We start from the raw sequence: 19,090 nt of genomic DNA, 5'->3' as shown, positions 1-19,090 counted from the left end.
GAGCCAGGAGCCACAGAGAGCTGTCTGAAGGGTGTTGTACCCAAATCCTGTGCTCTGTCTTCACTCCTGCCTGTGCAGACATGCCTGGTGCCTGCCCCCGTGGCTGGCAAGGTCATTTGTCACCAGGCTGGAGAGGCTGAGTTACTGTTATGTGAAGGAAGCCTTCGCAGCCTCTCCTGTGTTCACCTGCTGGTGCAGGGTGCTGAGTGGGACAGAGCCAGGGAGTGAGGTAGTGCTGGGGGCTGAGAACAAGTGGTAGAAACCTTTCTTTTTCCCTTTGTTTTAAGGCTTGTACCAACTTGTCTCACCAAATCCTCTCCTGCCTTCCAGGCCCAGCCAACATGAGTCACCCTCTGAGCCCATCCTCTGCCTGCTCATTGCAACACGGCTGACAGAAACCTTCCAGCAGCAGCGCCTGAATCCCTGACGAGTTTTGGTTCTATTGCACAAAGCTCTGCCCCGTGCACAGGTGAGTTGCTCCAGAGCTGCTGGCTGAGTGCTCTGCCTGCAGCCCCTGCCTGAACGGTGGCGTGTGGCTGCCCTGCCTGCTGCCCTGCCTGCTGCACTACCCTGCTGTCCTGCCTGCCTGCTGCACTGCCAGCAGCACTGCCCTGCCTGCTGCCCTGCCTGCTGCACTGCCTTGCTGCCCTGCCCTGCCTACTGCACTGCCAGCAGCACTGCCCTGCCCTGCCTGCTGCCCTGCCCTGCCTGCTGCCCTGCCCTGCCTGCTGCACTGCCAGCAAGCAGCACTGCACTGCCCTGCCTGCTGCACTCTCCTGCAGAGAGAGCTTCTCCCCCAGACCTCTTTACACACCCAGAGCAGGGCAGAGTCCCTGAGCCACTCTATCTGTGTGCCTGGAATCTAAAGTTAGAACTTAAACTTACTTTTAAGGTGGAAAAAAGAAGTCAGCTCATGGAGAGTTTGTGGAGCTGACTGAGGTTACTTTCAGAGAAAAGATAAATCCATCTACAGGGAATTTCTGGAGCTAAGAGAAGGTACTTTAAGAGGAGGGAAAAAATCCACTTGTGGAGGGTTTCTGGAGCCAAGAGGAGGTGAGGAAAGGACAGCCCAGGTTAGCTTGTCAGCACTGTCACTGGGATGCAGAAGAAGCTCCCAGGGTTTTCTCTCCCCTAATTTGTTCCTTTCTCCATCCTGTGTGTTTCTGGCTATGTATTTATAGATAAAGACATAGCAGAGCACAGCTCAACCCCCAGGTTCAGAACCATGACAGCTATTTGGAAGGCATCCACCAACCTGAAACTAATTATCCCTGGGATGAATAACTGATTCCACTCCTCTCCCCTGCCTTCTTTTCCTTTTCTTTTATCTTTTCTTTTCTTTTCTTTTCTTTTCTTTTCTTTTCTTTTCTTTTCTTTTCTTTTCTTTTCTTTTCTTTTCTTTTCTTTTCTTTTCTTTTCTTTTCTTTTCTTTTCTTTTCTTTTCTTTTCTTTTCTTTTCTTTTCTTTTCTTTCTTTTCCTTTCCTTTCTCTTTTTTCTTCCTCTTCTCTTCTCTTCTCTTCTCTTCTCTTCTCTTCTCTTCTCTTCTCTTCTCTTCTCTTCTCTTCTCTTCTCTTCTCTTCTCTTCTCTTCTCTTCTCTTCTCTTCTCTTCTCTTCTCTTCTCTTCTCTTCTCTTCCCTTCCCTTCCCTCTTCCCTTCCCTCTTCCCTTCCCTCTTCCCTTCCCTCTCTTCCCTTCCCTCTCTTCCCTTCCCCCTCTTCCCTTCCCCCTCTTCCCTTCCCTTCTCTTTCTTCTTCCCTTCTCTTTCTTCTTCCCTTCCCTTCCCTTTCTTCCCTTCCCTTTTCCCTTCCCTCGCCTCTTCCCTTATTCCCTTCCCCCAAGAGCTTTTCCCTCTATCCCCACCCTCCTCCTCCTCCCTCTCCTCCCTCCCCCTCCCTCCCCTGGCTTCGGCAGGCAGAGGGTTACTGCACCTGCCTGGGTGTACCTGTCCCACGGCACCTGTGCCGGCAGCCAATCCCCGGCGCTGCCAACCCACCTGTCAGCAGAATACCTGCACCCGAACCTGCCCATAAAGCACTCCGCTCCCGGGCAATGTCTGGCTCCAGCAGCTCCTAGCAGAGCGCAGGCGGTGGAGCTGCTGTGTCCGCACGGCCGCGGCGGTGCGGGGGGAGGATGTCGAACGACCTGGAGTAAGTAAGCAAGCAAGCAGCGGCTGGCTCGCTCCGTGCCCGCTCCGCTCTGCCAGCTGAGTGCCTTCTGCCCGGCCTGGGCAGCCTTGGGGCTCCTGGGGGTTGCTGCAGCTGTTGGCAGGTGGAAGAGCGAAGCAGAGGATGGGAGCGTTTGGCAGGCTTTGTGTTGCTCGCTGACCCCTTGCTGCTCGCAGAAGTCACTGCCGTGTCCTTACTGAGTTGTTTTTAGTGACCTTGATTAGTGCTGTTATTGTTGTATACATTCGAGTCACTTCAGTTGGCTTTAGTCAGGATCGGGTTTCCCCCCTTGAATTTTCTTTCTTTCCTCCTCAGACTAAAACTTGACATCTTTGCTCCTTTCCCCCCCTTTAAATCACTTTACTGAGCTGATTTTAATCATGAGCCTTTTACTTCCTTCCCCTCAGACTAAAACTTGGCATCTTTGCCCCTTTTTTTCCCTTTAAATCACTTTATTTAGTTGATTTTTAATATTAATATTTTAAAGTATTCTTTTATTGTATTTCTTTCCCCCTCAGACTAAAACTTGGCATCTTTGCCCCTTTTTTTCCCTTTAAATCACTTTATTTAGTTGATTTTTAATATTAATATTTTAAAGTATTCTTTTATTGTATTTCTTTCCCAATCAGACTAAAACTTGGCATCTTTGCCCCTTTTTCCCCCTTTAAGTCACTTTACTTAGCTGGTTTTAATCATGATCCTTTTATTTCCTTCTTCTCAGTCTGAAATTTGACTTTTTTTCCCCCTTTTGAATCCCTTTATTTAGTTGATTTTAATCAGGGTCTTTTTATATTGCTCCTTTTATTTCCTTCCCCTCAGACTAAATTTTGACATCTTTGCCCTCTTGATTGTGGCTTTTTTCCATCACTTTATTCAGGTGCATTAGTCTGGATCCAGTTTATTTTGGTTTGCATCTTTGCTTTATGTAATTTCCTTTTATTTCATTATTTTCTCTTTTTTTTTAACCTTCCCTCAGACCAAAATTTGACACTTTTGACCTTTTTTCCCCCCCCCTCTCTTTCTTTTTAATCCCTTTATTTAGTTGGCTTTAATCAGGATCTTTTTAACTGACATCATTTAATTTTCTTCCCCCCCCCCCTTGATTTCAATCAGGATCCTTTTTATTTGTATTATTTTACTCCCCCCCCCCCAAGACTAAACTTTGACACCTTTGCCTTTTTCCCCTCTTTTTAAACCACTTTCCTTAGCTGATTTTAATCAGGATCCTTTTCCTTTTCATTTTATTCCCTCCCCCACACTAAAAATTCACACATTTGCCCCCTCCCCTTTTTAAGTTGATTTTAATGAGGGTTTTTTCCCCTTTTCTTTTATCCCCCCCAAGACTAAAACTTGACAGGTGGATTTTTTTTTCCCCTTAATCACTTTGCTTAGCTGATTTTAAGCAGGATTTTGGTTTGTTGTTTCTTTGGGGTTTTTTTTTTGTTCCCATTTCTTTTCTTTTTTCCCTCCCTCAAACTAAACTTTAACTCCTGGAGCCTCAGCCTAGAGGCAAACCTGCCCTGCCTTCAGCTGGCAAACTCTAACCCCTTGGGGTGGGGGGGGGCTTGGGTTGGTTTCTTTCTCTTAGGAAACACCACTTGGAATATTTATCAATTTAGGGAAGAGTCTGAGGGATCTGGGGGCTGGAGCTTGCTGTGTGCTGGTCCTGGTTACTGCTTTCATTGCTATTCTGTTTCTTGCAGTAAATAAATTCATATTGTCATAGAATGGCTTCAGCTGGAAGGGGCTTGAAGGCTCATCTAGCTCCAGCCCCCCTGATTCTGTCATGCTGTGAGGGTTGTGAATCATCACTGTAGATCATGAAAGTGCATAAAAGTAACAGAGAGAGAATAAAATCCTGGCTGGCAACAATCAGGTGGCTAAAAATAAGAGAGAGAGAGAATAAAATCCTGCATAGAAGTAATCAGGTAGCTAAAAGTAAAAGAAAAGAGACAAAATCCTGGCTAAAAGTAATCAGGTGGCTAAAAGTAAGAGAAAGAGAAAATAAACTCCTGGATAAAAATATTCAGGTGGCTAAAAGTAAGAGAAAAGAGAATAAAATCCTGGCTAAAAGTAATCAGGGGGCTAAAAATTATATATATATATATATATATATATATATATATATATATATATATATATATATGTATAATAGAATCAGTCAGGGCTGGAAGGGACCACAAGGATCAGCCAGTTCCAACCTCCCCTGCCATGGGCAGGGATACCCTACCCTAGATCAGGCTGCCCACAGCCTCATAATAATCATGTGTAGATATAGAAAATGATCTAATCATACAGAGAGGTAATAAAATCACATCTGGATCATAGAACCAAGCAGGCTGGAAGAGAGCTCCAAGCTCAGCCAGTCCAACCTAGCACCCAGCCCTGCACAATCAACCAGACCATGGCACTAAGTGCCCCAGCCAGGCTTTAATCCAGCCTTAGATCATAGAGCTCCATGATGTAAGACTGGATATAACAATCAGATAATAAGTGATGAAATAAAATGCATCCTGATAAGACAAAGTGCAAAGAAAAAGGATCCTGATTAAAATCAGCTCAGTGAAGTGCTTTAAAAGAAAAACAAACAAAAAAAAAAAAGGGGGGGGGGGGGGGAAAGGATTAAAAACCCCCAAACCAAGAGGGCAGAGGTGTCAAATTTTAGTCTGAGGAGGAGAGGAATAAAAGGATAACTCTTTTTTCTCTTAAATCAACCTCTGAGTGGCTCTCTAAACTCTTGCTTCTCATCTTGAGACTTCCAAGCTGCTGCTTCCTACAGAGGGGGGGTTGAGCAAGGTGACCTTGAAAGGTCCTTTCCAGCCCATTCTGTGCTGGGGGTATGGATTTAGAGTGTGCCATGCCTTGTGCCCCCGGGATGGAAAGAGGCAGGTGCAGTAAAGGCTGGGAGGGGGATGCTGAGTGATGGTTGTGGCTGCTGCTGTCCACCCAGGTGCAGATAAACCTATATCTGTGTGAGCATAGAGGTGCACAGCTCCATGTGCCTAGGCACAGCTTTCTGCCCAGGTGGCTATCCCAGGGCATATTCCAGCCTGGCAATGCTTGTGTGGGATGAAATGTGGCACGGAATGGATGTGCTGAACAGAATACAGATCGGTGTCCACCCCTAGACAGAGCCGAGCACAGCCAGCAGGCTTCGGGTGGTGCGTTTGGAAACAACTCCCCCCCCTTCCCCTCCCCCAGTGCCTGCCTGTGCTCCCCAGCCTGGCAGGGCTGTTGTGCCAGCTGAGCACCCAGAAAAGGGGCAGCATCGGTGAGTGGTGTCTGTACACCCTGGGAGGGACCTGCCTGCTTGGGTTGATTTAGACCAGCTTCTAGGCTGGATGTTAGGAAGAAGCTGTTCAGCAGGAGGGTGGTGAGAGCCTGGCAGGGGTTGCCCAGTGAGGTGGTGGAGGTCCCATCCCTGGAAGTGTTTCAGGCCAGGCTGGCTGAGGCTGTGGGCAGCCTGCTCTAGGGTAGGGTGTCCCTGGCCATGGCAGGGGGGTTGGAACTGGCTGCTCCTTGTGCTCCCTTCCACAGCCCTGTTTCTGTGAATCGGTGAGTTGATTTTTGTTCCCTTTCCTGGACTCTTTGGGTGATGCTATTTGCAGGCAGGGGCAGGAGGTGTGGGTTTGCCCTGCCGGTGTGTGCACAGCTCAGCTGCAGCAGGAGATGGATGCATTTGCTGATCAGGGACCGCAGCGCTCTGTTAGGTGCCGATTCCAGGGCTCTTGGCTGCTAATGGGCTGCCAGCCCCCCCTGCTCTCACACGGCCTGGGGGCGGCAGCCGCCTGTGATTCACACCTCTCAAGGCTGATAGCACAGGGAGGGCTGCTCCGGGTCCTCAGCACATCTGAGCAGCCTCCTGCTAGAGATAGAATCAGTCAGCGCTGGAAGGGCCCACAAGGATCAGCCAGTTCCAACCCCCCTGCCATGGCCAGGGACACCTCACACTAGATCAGGCTGCCCACAGCCTCATCCAGCCTGGCCTTAAACACCTCCAGGGATGAGGCTTCCACCACAATCTGGATGTGTTCCCCTGTGATCTGTGATAGACTGTGTGGTCCTGCCCTGGCAGGGGGTTTGCACTCGATGATCTCCTTGGATCCTTCCCAACCCCTGACATCCTGTGACCTCCTTGGGCAACCTCTTCCAGGCTCTCACCACCCTCATGCTGAAGAACTTCTTCCTAACATCCAGGCTGACTCTCCCCATTTCCAGCTTTGTTCCATCCCCCCCAGTCCCATCAGGACCTGACAGCCTAAAAAGTCCCTCTCCAGCTTTCTTGTAGCCCCCCTCAGATACTGAAAGGTCACAACAGGATCCTTTCAGATCTCTCTGCAAAGTTCACTTGGATTCACTAAGCCACAGCTGAGTGACGTTAAAAAGCCTCCTCCGGGGGTGTAACAGCTCCAGCCGGTGCCTCCTCGAGGGGCAGGAGCAGGGGCAGGCTCGCTGGAGAAACTCACAATGGGCCTGGAGCACCTCACCCAAAAACTCCCCCAGGGGCCGATGGGGAGCAGTGATAGGAGATAAGGGAGCTGGGAATTTCGTGGGACCAAAGGCAGAGCTGAAAAGTTCAGACAGCTTTTGGGTTTGGTGGGGTGGGGGAAAGCTGTCAGCAGGGGGGAGGAACTCTTATGAAGAGCTGCTAAAGCCCACGGGGGTGCTGCGGGAGCTGTTAGCCTCTGCTTGATCCCCCCCGGGTGTAGCTCTGCAGGAAAGGGCTCCCAGGAGCAGCGCTTGGAGGAGCTGATAAGGGCAGCGCTGTGCAGCCCTGGTGCGTTGCAGGGGTCAGGGCAGCGCTGTGCAGCCCTGGTGCGTTGCAGGGGTCAGGGCAGCGCTGTGCAGCCCTGGTGCTTTGCACGACCTCCCCAGGGCAAGCCGAGCGCGGGGAGGACGGGGCCGGTCGGAAGGGAGCTGCGACAGCCCCGCAGCAGGCTGCGCACAGGGCAGGAGGCAGAACCGCCTCAGCCCTTTACCTGCAGGGGAGGACAGGGAGGGAAGGAGGCTGCTTTGCCTGGCACCAACTGTTCCGACCGACCATTTCCATGAGTCTTTCTGCGCCGAACCTCTGTCTTAGCTCCTGCTCTGCGTGGGCTTGAAAGAGTTAAGCAGGAGTTACTCCCAGTTGTGGTTTTGTGGTCGAAACCATGATCGCCAGAAGCAAATTTTTGTCATGCATAAGGTGTGTTATTAAAACTTGAGTTATGCTGCTGGTGAATGAAAAGTTAAAGCCCTTTTATGAAACGCTGGCAGCAAAGCACACAAGGGCTCCCCGTGCTGCAGCGAGGGAACCTTTCAAGCCAGAGCTGGGCTTTATTTATTTATTGGCCTTTTATTTCCCCCCCTCCCCCTCCTCAGTTATGTAAAGAGAAGGAGAGATTTGTAAATTAAAGAAGCAGCAATCAAATCGCTGCTGGGTAGCTCCCAACAAAGAGGTGAAGGGGGGGGAGGGAGGGCAAGCAGCCCTCTGAATAAACTCCAGACTCAAAGCAGGGAGAAATCAACATTTACACAGCTTTGATGCTTTGGGTGCCACTGGTTTGGCTGGGGTCGTTCCAGAGAGATGTGGGGAGTAAAGGCAGAGTGAGGAGGATCTGCTCCTGCCTGGCTCGGTCCTCAGTCTGCTGCCTGAGTTGGTGAGCACTGTGCAGAGCTCAGCCAAAGATGCACCTGCGAGAGCTTGGGCTCAGCTGCCTGCCAGGAGCCTGCTCCCAGTGCCTGCTGTCAGGCTTCGATGTGACCTAAGCTATTCTCTGGCCCTGCTCTGGCAGGGGGGGCTGGACTCGATGATCTGTGGGGGTCTCTTCCAACCCCTGACATCTGTGATCCTGAGACTCAGGGGTGGGAAAGGAACGGCTGGAAAATGCCTTAACCAGGGGGTGTAGGACCCTAGAATGGCTCAGGTTGGAAGGGACCTCAGAGATTGTCTGCTCCAACCATGCTCAGGGACACCTCTCAGCTAGGCTCATCCAGCCTGGCCTTCAGCACCCCTGGGCAGGAGGCAGCCACAGCCTCCCTGGGCAGCCTGTGCCAGACTCTCACCACCCTCCTACTGAACAAGTCCCCCCTCAACTCCAGTCTAACCCTGCTCTGCCTCAGCTGCAAACCATTGCCCACGCTGCAGCAGAGGGCTCTGTCCTGGCTGGGGCTGCACTGCTAACACCCAAGTGCCAGAGCTTGGAAGAGAAGAAAAGGTAGTGACTTGTTTGCTGTTTCCATGTGAGGCTGCCCTGGCTGGGAGCTGTGCTGATGGCATGGGTGAGGGCAGCTCTGATCCACAAATGTCTCTTGTCCCCAAACCCTCCTTAGCCACAATGTTGTGAGGAAAAGGGCAGATGCCACTCACTTGGTTCCTGGGTGCCAGCCACCTTCTGTGCCAGGTTTTGGGTTCTTTGCCTGCTCCTATTCTTGCTGTCTAAGCTGTGATGCTTGCCTGGTGTAAGAGGGCAGCAGCCAGCACGGGATGAGTGCTCTTTGCTTGTCATAAGCCTTGTCTGAAACACATCTGCTCTGCTCTTGTACCTGAGAGCAAAGCAAGAGGCTTGCCCGGCCCTGGGGGCTGCAGGCTGGCAGGAAACTGAGTCAGGCTAGGCTGGGGTGTAGGTATGGAGCACACCAGCCAAGCACGCCCCAGGAGACCTGAGAAACCCCTCCAGGATGGGGAAAGGAAGAGAAAAGCCCAAGGGAGAGGCAGCCCTGCCTGTGTCTGCAGCTGTGCCCTGGCACAGCTGAGGGCAGGTCCAGCTGCTGCCAGCCGCGGGCGAGGGCAGGCTGACAGGGCAGGGGAACAGGCTCGTGTCGAGCGTCCTGCCCTGACACAGCCTTCCTCCATCCTCTTGGGCAAGAGCTGAGCCTTCACCTCACCCAGCCCCAGCCAGCTGTAGCCCTGCTGCCAAGTGTGTTAGCTGCCTGAATCTGCAGGCAGTGGGAAGAGATCAGCTCAGCCCAGCCTCAAATGGGAGGCCCAAACTGGTCTGCTGAGCTCCCGTGAGGTTAGCTCCAGTCTCTGCTCTTACACTGAGTGCTGAGGTTCACACCCTGTGACCTGGCACTTCAGGACGTGGTCTGATGGCCATGCTGGTCTTGGCTTGATGCTTTGACTCTTGGAGGTCTTGCCCAGCTGGAGCCATTGCATGATTTTGGGTTGCTACTGCAGGATCCTCTGGCAGGATGTGAGGAGGGAAGGACAGAAACTGGGGTCAAAAGTGGGCTGTGTTCACAGCCAGGGCCTCTTGGCCCTGCTACAGCACAAGTAACCCCTAAGAGCTAACTGCTAAACTAAACCCAGGTTACCTGAAGAGCACTGAAAGAAGAAGAACTTTGTCACAGGAGATTTTCTTTATGGCAGCCAGGGGGGTTTTAATCCAACCAACTGGGTTTTGAAGCCCAGTTTTGCCCAGCTGGGGTTGGTTGATTGCTTTAAAAGGCAAAGCTCTGGGGGTCAGTAGATGTAGGCAAGTGAGAAGCTAAGCCAGCAGCTAGGTTGGTTGGATGTGGAAGGTGAGAGGGAAAAATCCTCCAGCATTGGAAGGAAGAAAAAAAATAACAGAGAACCCCTGGGGCCAGGCAGCTGTGGGGCTCTTCTCATCTGGTGCACTGCCTTCGTGTCTGGGAGCTGCACTGCTCTGTGCTGGAGGAGGTGAAGGTTTGTGTCCATGGGTTCCTGCTGCCTTCAGGTGTTCTTTGTCTGCACTGAACATAGGGAAGTGAGCAGAAGTTTAGACCTGGGCTTCAGAGGTGCCAGGTGAGAGCAGGTGCTAGGACAGAGGCATCCTGAAGGGAATCCCAGAGCTCCTCTGCGCCAACCTCCCCACCGTGCCCAGGGACACCTCTCAACTAGACTCAGCTGCTCAAGGTCTAATTCAACCTGGCCTTGAGCACCCCCCAGGCAGGAGGCAGCCACAGCCTCCCTGGGCAGCCTGTGCCAGGCTCTCACCACCCTCCTACTGCAGAACTTCCTCAGCTCCAGTCCAACCCTGCTCTGCCTCAGCTCCAAACCATTCCTCTTGGCCTGTCTCAGACACCCTCAGCAAGAGTCTCTCTGCAGCCCTCCTGCAGGATCCCTCCAGGGACTGGCAGGCATTGCAGAGCCTGGGTTTGTGCCCTGCCTCTGGAGGCAGATCACCCTGAAACCCAGGGCACCCCAAAACCGAAGCGTCTGACATCAGCAGTTGTTTCTGGCGCGCAGCAGCCGCAGTGCCTGGGCTGCCAAGGAGCTCTGTGCTGTCATCTGTTGTGTTAGGCAGGGAAGGCACTGAGGCAGGAGCCCTTTGTGCAATGTGCCTGTGTGGGTGGAGAGCTGCAGGGTGATGCTGTCAGCCCCAGCACAGCAGCCAGCTGGGGTCCCCCCAGACAGCTCTCAGCGCTGCCTCATGCAGCCCTGCAGGCTGGAAAGGCAGGAGGCAGCAGCCTGCTCGGGAGGCTGGCAGCAGAGGCTCGGGTCTGGCTCTCTGTTCTCTCTTCTTCACTGAGCAGCCTTGGAGAAGTCATTTTAATGTCGATCCTCATGGCCTGGTTTCCTCTCCTGTGGTGAGCTCCAAAGGCAGAGAGTTGAGCTGGTGGTGAAATGGAAGAGTAGTTCTGAGCTCAGAGTCATGGAGTCACAGCACAGCTCAGGTTGGAAGGGACCTCAGAGCTCCTCTGCTTCAACCTCCCTGCCATGCTCAGGGACACCTCTCGACCAGGCTCAGCTGTTCAAGGCCTCATCCAGCTTGGCCTCAAGCACCTCTGGGTGGGATGCAGCCACAGCCTCCCTGAGCAGCCTGTGCCACACTCTCACCACCCTCCTTCTGCAGAACTTCTGCCTCAGCTCCGGTCTAACCCTGCTCTGCCTCAGCTCCAAACCATTCCCCCTTGGCCTGTCTCAGACACCCTCAGGCAAAGTTCCTCTGCAGCCTTTCTGCAGGATCCTTTCAGGTACTGGAAGGCAGCTCTGGGGTCCTAAAGGGATGCAGGAGGGCAAGAGCCAGGCCAGTTCCTGACATCACCCAGGCAGTGTCTGTCCCTGGAAGCTTTGAGTCCACAGCTCCTTGCATTCTGCCAGCAAACCATTGCATGGCTTCAGCTCCCCAGGGCAGCTGGGCTGGGACATTCGAAGAGCTCAGCAGGGCTCTGGGTCCCCTGAGCATCAGCACAATGTGCACCACTCCCATCCCCACCGTCCTCTGCCCCACCCTTCGGGGCACACCAAACCTTCCCCTCTCTGGCCTCTCACCCTGGGTGATGCTGAGCACCTCTGGCTTCCATCAGCACCGAGGGCTTTGGGTGCCCTTTTGGTGCCCTTCATCCAAGGGGCTCCTCTTGGCTCCTTTCCTTCCCATCGCTGCCACTGCCCATTCCTGCTCGGCGCTGCTCAGACGCCAGCAGGCATCCTGCTGTGTGCATCCCTGCAGGATCTCTGCCGGGATTTGCCCTGGCTCCTGGGCTCTGCTCCAGCTCCTGCCTGTGCCAGGCTCTGCCCGGGCTGCTGCTGCGGGCAGCAAGAGAGGTTTGTGCCCTGTCCCTGTGGGTGAGACGGGGCCGAGAGCGCAGCCAACGCGGAGCTGCGGAGCTAAGGCTGCAGTGCCCCGAGGCTGATCCTGCTGCGATGCCCCCGCAGGGAGCCGGGGACAGAGTCCTCATTGTTAGGCACTGCCAGGGAAAACATCTCCGGCCTGGAGGCTCTGCGGGTCAGGGTCCCTGGGATTAGGGCAGCCTTTGAGGCTCCAGATCCAGGCTGTGTTGTCCTTGGCACCAGGACAAACGCTCTGCATTGTTGCTCTGGATGTTCCTCCTGCCCCTCGCGGGGGGGCTGCGTTGGGTTTACATTTCCCCGGTTCTGCCCCTTTTGGTTTTGTGCCTGTGTGAGTGGGTCTGGGGCAGCTGCTGGCAGAGGCTCTCCCGTGGCATCCTCTTCAGAGGTGCTCATTTGTCAGCCCTGCAGAGCCTGGGTAAGAGCAGGGCTGAGCTGAGGAGTTTGCCTGTGGCAAGGAGGCTGCTCTGTGGGTGCTGCTCTCCCTTGGCAAGGGGGCCTGGTTTGCCAGCTCACAGCTGGCCTCTGTCCTTGTGGTGCCCAGTGACAGGGCAAGAGGCAACAGGCACAGACATGACCACGGGAAGGTCCATCTGAAGATGAGGAGGAACTGCTTGATGGTGAGGGTAGCAGAGCCCTGGAGCTGCCCAGAGAGGTTCTGGAGTCTCCTTCTCTGGAGTCTCCTTCTCTGGAGTCTCCTTCTCTGGAGTCTCCTTCTCTGGAGTCTCCTTCTCTGGAGTCTCCTTCTCTGGAGTCTCCTTCTCTGGAGTCTCCTTCTCTGGAGTCTCCTTCTCTGGAGTCTCCTTCTCTGGAGTCTCCTTCTCTGGAGTCATTCAAGACCCACCTGGATGCTCTCCTGTGCCTCCTGCTCTGGGTGACCCTGCTCTGGCAGGGGGGTTGGACTGGATGACCTCCAGAGGTCCCTTCCAACCCCTGGCATTCTGTGATGCCTGCCCCAGAAAGCAGCCATGGTGAATGCTGCTCTTCATCTGCCCTCCTAGGAAGATTCAGGTTGGAAGGGACCTCAAAGCTCATCCAGTTCCAAATCCTCCTTCCAGAGCAACTTGCCCAAGGCCTCATCCAGCCTGGCCTTGAACAGCTCCAGGCTCTGAGCCTCTACAGCTTCTCTGGGTGGCCTCTTCCAGTGCCTCACCACCCTCACGGGGAAGAATTTCTTCCACATCTCAATCCAGCTTCTTCCAGTCTGAAGCCATCACCTTTTGTCCTGCCACCCCATGCCTTTGTCAAAAGTCCCTCTCCAGCTCACCTGGAGCCCCCTTTAAGTAGTGGAAGAGGAACTGAAGTGTTGATCCTTCCCCAGATGGCTGCTCTGAGGCTCCTGGGCAGCAGCAGAGCTGTTTCAGCAGAGAGGGAACTTGCCTGGGCTATCTCTGTGCTCTCTCAGGCCAGGGTCTCTATCCCAAGGCTTTGATTCCTGCTGCTGCTGGCTGTGGGTTCCCTGCTCTTTGCCAGGCTGCTGTTTCTCTGTAGCCACCAGCATCTGGCATGGATAATATTTAGGTTGGAGGCTTCATCAGTGGCAGGGGAGAGAACAAAGACAAAGCTTAAAGGGCAGCAAAACCACCCACTGAAACCCAACAAAAGGCAGGAGGAAGATGGGTGTTGCTTTCCTGCTTGGCTGATTTCCCCACCTAGACCCTTTGGGCATATTCTCCTCTCTCAGCATAGCCCTGAGTGTTTATTCACCCTCAGGAGGCCACTCTGCTGCTGGGCTTGGCAGGTGAATCAGAGAGACAGAGCCTGGGTGGGATGGAGGGGGCAAGGGGGCTGGGGTCAGCTGGTGGCACACTCCAGACTGTTTGCAAGCAGAGAGGCTGCTCCCTTCCCCAGAGGCTGCCTTGCTCTTGACCCCAGGCTGCAGCAGGGTGAGGCTGTGCAGGGCAGGAGGGAGGTCACTGGGCCCTGTGCTTGTTTCACCAACCTGTCCTGGCGTTGTCTGAGCCAGCACAGCGAAGTGGCAGCTTCTGAAGGGCACTTGGCATTGCCAGAGAGCAGGCAGAGGGGGCAGAGCCCCAGGGAAGGGGCACTGCAGGGGCTGAGGGGAGTCAAGTTCCTGTGTGCTTGTGTCTGGACCTCTCCTGCCCCTCTGCTTCACAGACTGCAGATGCTGAGGCCAAAGGAGGCTGCAGAAGCAAACTGACATAGAAACTTGGAACTGTTTTGTTTGGAAGAGGCCTCTGAGATCAGCCAGTCCAACATCAACCCAGGGGCACCAAACCCTGGCCCCAGGTGCCATGGCCACAGGTTTTTGAACACCTCCAGGGATGGGGACTCCACCACCTCCCTGGGCAGCCTGTGCCAGTCTCTCACCACCCTCACTGCAAAGAACCCTTTACTGACATCCAGTCTGCCTCCCCTCTGCCACTTCAAACCCACTCCTCCTCCTCCTCCTCTCATTCCCAGACCTTGTCAATAGTCCCTCCTCAGCTCTCCTGTAGCCCACTTCAGATCCTGGAAGGCCACTCCAAGGTCTCCTCCTAAGCCTTCTCTTCTCCAGGCTGCACAGCCCCAACTCTCTCAGCCTGTCCTCATAGGTGACCACAGAACCAAGCAGGTTGGAAGAGACCTCCAGGCCAACCTCTCACCCAGCCCTATCCAATCAGCCAGACCATGGCACTAAGTGCCTCATCCAAGCTTTTTCTTCAACACCTGAGCTTGTTCTTCCTCCTCCTCCTCCCTGCCTGGGCTGAGCACTGGTGGCAGTTTCACCCTGCTCAGGAGAAGCCTCAGCAGTGGCTGGGGAGTTTCGTTGCCTTTCCTCCTTCTCACGCAGCCCTTCCCCGGCGCCGCTGCTGCTCTCTGCGTGACTCAGACTGCAGCCTGGACCTGAGCTGCTGGCTCCTGCCTGGGCAGGAACCCTCAGCCCCTGCTCAGGCCCAGCTGCTGATCACATTGGGTGCTTCTCTGCTCCACAACCTCCCTGCAGGTGTTCAGGACCAGGCTGGATGAGGCTCTGAGCAACCTGTTCTAGTGGGAGCTGTTCCTGCCTGTGCCAGGGGGGTTGGGACTGGCTGAGCCTTGAGGTCCCTTCCAACCTAACCCATTCTGTGATCTCCCTTACAGCAGCACCTGGATGGAGCTGGCAGTGCTCAGAACTGTGCTACAGAAGCAGCTCCTCTCCTGTCCAGCTCAGATGTGGAGGGACAAAAGTGTCTTTTCCTGCAAGAGTGGTCAGGGATTGGAGCAGGCTGCCCAGGGAGGTTGGTGGAGTCCTCATCCCTGGAGGGGTTTGAGAACTGTGTGGCCATGGCACTTGGGGGCATGGCTTAGTGGCCATGGTGGGGATGGGTCAGTGATTGGAGTGGATGATCACAGGGTGTGAGGGGTTGGAAGTGACCTCCAGAGATTGAGTCTGATCCCCAGGGAGGCTCTCGGAGCACTTTTCCAGCCAAACAGTTCTGTGTTATAGCTGCAGCAGGGAAGCTGATTCAGTTAATCTGCCAGGGAGGATGGAGCAGCATCCTTCACCCCACCTAAAGTCCACCTCTGCACCCTTCCAGCCCAGGTGCTTCCAGGCAGGATGGGCAGCTCACCTCAGACTGGCAGTGGCTGTTAGCTGTAAGAGGGAGTCTCAGAGATGCCAAATTCCTGTCAAGAGGAACCATAGAATCAGGCAGGGCTGGAAGGGACCACAGGGAGCAGCCAGTTCCAACCCCCCCTGCCATGGCCAGGGACACCCTACCCTAGAGCAGGCTGCACACAGCCTCAGCCAGCCTGGCCTGAAACACCTCCAGCCATGGGGCCTCAACCCCCTCCCTGGGCAGCCCATTCCAGCCTCTCACCACTCTCCTGCTCAACAACTTCCTCCTCACCTCCAGCCTCACTCTCCCCACCTCCAGCTTTGCTCCATCCCCCCCACTCCTGCCACTCCCTCACAGCCTCAAAAGTCCCTCCCCAGCTTTTTTGTAGCCCCCTTCAGATCCTGGGAGCCACAAGAAGGTCCCCTGGGAGCCACAAGAAGGTCCCCTGGGAGCCTCCTCTGCTCCAGCCTGCGCAGCCCCAACTCTTTCAGGCTGTGCTCACAGCAGAGCTGCTGCAGCCTCTGAGCATCCTCCTGGCCCTGCTCTGGACACTCTCCAGCATCTCCACAGCCCTCTTGTCCCAGGGGCTCCAGAGCTGGATGCAGGACTCCAGGTGGGGTCTGAGCAGAGGGAATCCTTCTCCTCCAAAGGGTTTGCTTGGCAGTCCAGCCTGGGGCTGGTCAGACACACAGGGGAGTGGCTGCCTGGGACCAACCTGCTCCTTCCAGAAGTGCCACTCAAGTGCAGCATTCAGGAGCTGAACTCCTGCAGACTTTTGTCTGTGCATTCAAAACCCAAAGGAAGCCAAAAATCAGCAACTGCAAAACTTCTGCTCTTGGCAGCTTTGCTGAGAAGACTTCTTTAGGTCCCCTGCTTCCCTCTAAATCCCTTCTGCTGCCCAGCTTCACTTGGCCCTTCCTGGCCATTTCCTCTCAGCTGGACAAGATGCTTCTGCCCACAGAGCTGCTGTGGTTTTCTTCTCCATGCTGGGCAGGGTGAGCTGTGGTGGTGACACCAGAGCCACGTGGCTGAAGGACGTGAGAGGAGCAGAGCTCCTGAATCATCCTCTCCTCTGAGCAGGGTGAACCTGGGCAGTGCACGGAGGCTCTGTGCTGGCTGCTGGAGGAAGAGGAGGGGGAAGATGACCAATGTGTGGGTAATTAAGTACCTGACACCTGGAGAAAGTGGCCGAGGAGGGGCCAGGCAGGGCATTATTTTGGCATGCTCTCAGCTCACGTAGCCCCAGCAGCCTCACCTTGGCCAGGAATCTCTTCGAGGGGAAGGGAGGGTCCTGTGAGCTGTCTGCTTCCCTCTGAGCACAGCCATGTGCAGGTGCTGGAAGCCAGGCCAGGCTGGCTGGGAACTGAGCTCAGAGCCCCTGAAGAGCTGCAAAGTAGAGCTGCCAGGGAGCAAAGCTGGAGGTGAGGAGAGTCAGACTGGAGGTGAGGAGGAAGTTGTCCAGCATGGGGGTGGTGAGAGCCTGGCAGGGGTTGCCCAGGGAGGTGGTGGAAGCCTCATCCCTGGAGGTGTTTATGGCCAGGCTGGATGAGGCTGAGTGCCATGGTCTGGTTGACTGGACAGGGCTGGGTGCTAGGTTGGACTGGATGAGGAGCTTGGAGGTCTCTTCCAACCTGGCTGATTCTGTGACCTGGTGAGGCTCTGATCAGGGCAGCCTGCTCTAGTGTGAGGTGTCCCTGTCTGTGGCAGGGGGGTCGGAGCTGGCTGATCCTTGTGGTCCCTTCCAGCCCTGACTGGTTCTATGATTCCAAAGTGCTGAGGCTTGGCTCCAGCTGGGCAGGCCAAGTTCTCTGGACACTGACTGCTCTTTGCTGTTTGTGGCCTGCCCTGGTTGGTCTTCAGCTCCAACCTCACCCAGTCACAGAACTGCTGTGGTTGGAAGAGTGCTTCAGGATCAGGCTCATGCAATCCTCTTGCAGTTTCCTGGTGGTGATGCATCGGAGCTGCTGACCAGCACAGACCCCACCCCGCGGGCGTGAGCTGCCTGCCAGGACCTGCTTGCTGAGCAAGGAGAAGCTGCGGATGCTGCGCTGGAGCTTGGCACCCCTGGGGCAGCAGGAGGGAGGCAGAGGCTCAGCTGCTTCCCTCTGCTCTGCCCTGGCAAGATCTCACCTTGAGCACTGCCTTCAGTCTGGGGCTCCCCACTTGAGGAGGGACAGGGACCTGCTGGAGAGGGTCCAAGGGAGGGCAGTGAGGGTGATGAGGGGACTGGAGCAGTGCCTGATGAGGAGAGGCTGAGGGCCCTGGGGCTCCTTAGTCTGGAGAGGAGGAGCCTGAGAGGGGATTGAATCAATGTCTGTAACTATCTGAGGGCTGGGGGTCAGGAGGGGGGGGACAGGCTCTGCTCACTGCTCCCTGGCACAGGACCAGGAGCAGTGGATGGAAGCTGCAGCACAGGAGGTTCAGCTCAGCACAAGGGGGAACTTCTTGCCTGTAGGGGTCCCAGAGCCTGGCACAGACTGCCCAGAGAGGCTGTGGAGTCTCCTTGTGTGGAGCCTTTGCAGGCCTGTCTGGATGTGTTCCTGTGTGCCCTGAGCTGGATTGTGTGGTCCTGCTGTGGCAGGGGAGTTGGACTGGATGAGCTCTTTGTGTCCCTTCCAACCCCTGACATCCTCTGATCCTCTGATCTGCCTCTGCTCAGCCCCACCAGAGAGGCTCTGACCTGATTTTGTGCACAGCTACAGGCAGTAGAATTGGCAGTCCCAGAGCCTGTGGGAGCCAAGGAGCAGGGGAGCATTCCTCCTCCCTTCCAGCAGTGCCTTTGGGAAGCCTTCCTGCTTGCAGCTTGGCTGGCATGGAAGTTGCTGTGGGAAATCAGCATCCTTGACCCCCTGCCCCCCTCTGCCCGGCTCAGCTTTAGGTCCCTGCGCCTGATGAAGAATGACACCATGAGCTTCCAGAAGTTCCCCTACACCAACGAGGATGAGGCTTGGAAAACCTACCTGGAGAACCCCTTGACTGCAGCCACCAAAGCTATGATGAGGGTGAATGGAGACGACGACAGCGTCGCTGCCCTCAGCCTCCTCTATGACTACTACATGGTAGGTTCCCTGCTGGGGCTGGGAGCCTCCGGGGGGGACTTTGTCCCAGAGGAGAAGGGTGAAGGCAAAAGAGGTGCTCAGGGAGCTGTGCTCTGCTTCCCCCCCGAACAAAATCATCAGTAAGTGGTGGAAAAGAACTTAAGAGAAGGGAAGAGTTGGAGTGTGAAGGTCAAACAGGAGCCTGGCTCTGAGCTCTCCCTGGTGCTTGTGCAGTGATCCTCACAGCCCCCCCGAGCAGGTCAGCATCGGCAGGAAACTGAGGCACCAGAGCCCACTGCGGGGTGGAGGGCACCCAGAGCAGGGTGGAAAAGAGCCTGGGTGTCTTGAGGCTCAGGCTGGTGAGGTTTTACTTTCACCCACCAGCTTCCATGTGAGAAAGAGCAATGCTGTGAGACGTGGAGCTGCCACAGCAGTGTGCCCTGCACACCCTGGCATCTTCCTTGGACCAGCCCTGCTGCAGGAAGTGCCCTGGCACAGCTGTGTGCCCTGCACACCCTGGCATCTTCCTTGGCCCAGCCCTGCTGCAGGAAGTGCCCTGGCACAGCTGTGTGCCCTGCACACCCTGGCATCGTCCTTGGCCCAGCCCTGCTGCAGGATGCAGCTTCAGGAAGTGCCCTCCTTGGAGCCAGTGGCAATGATGTCCCCATCCATAGGATCACAGAATGGTTTAGGCTGGGAAAGGCATTTTGAGATCCTTGAGCCCAGCACTGCCAGGTCCACTGCCAAACCACAGCCACACATCTACCCAGCTCCTGAATCCCTCACTTGGGTGCTTTTGGAAGCCCTTCCAGACAAAAGGGAGCTGTGCC

General features: G+C 55.1%; 1 protein-coding gene across 3 annotated transcripts in view; it reads left to right on the top strand.

The window, feature by feature from the left end:
* Positions 1-19,090, top strand: part of GRHL3 (grainyhead like transcription factor 3) — a 123,169-nt gene that overhangs the window by 86,865 nt on the left and 17,214 nt on the right. For 2 of the 3 annotated variants that reach the window (XM_064172505.1, XM_064172503.1), the window contains exons 1-2: positions 1,961-2,148; positions 18,095-18,281. In XM_064172505.1, coding sequence (XP_064028575.1) covers positions 2,132-2,148; positions 18,095-18,281 — 204 coding nt within the window. In that variant the 5' untranslated portion in view covers positions 1,961-2,131. Of the gene's footprint in view, positions 1-330; positions 470-1,960; positions 2,149-18,094; positions 18,282-19,090 lie in introns of those variants that run through there. The other variant, XM_064172506.1, reaches the window with a different exon arrangement.

Source organism: Pogoniulus pusillus, chromosome 37, assembly GCF_015220805.1.
Source record: "Pogoniulus pusillus isolate bPogPus1 chromosome 37, bPogPus1.pri, whole genome shotgun sequence".
Classification (NCBI taxonomy): Eukaryota; Metazoa; Chordata; class Aves; order Piciformes; family Lybiidae; genus Pogoniulus; species Pogoniulus pusillus.
This window is presented reverse-complemented; position numbering and strand designations above follow the sequence as displayed.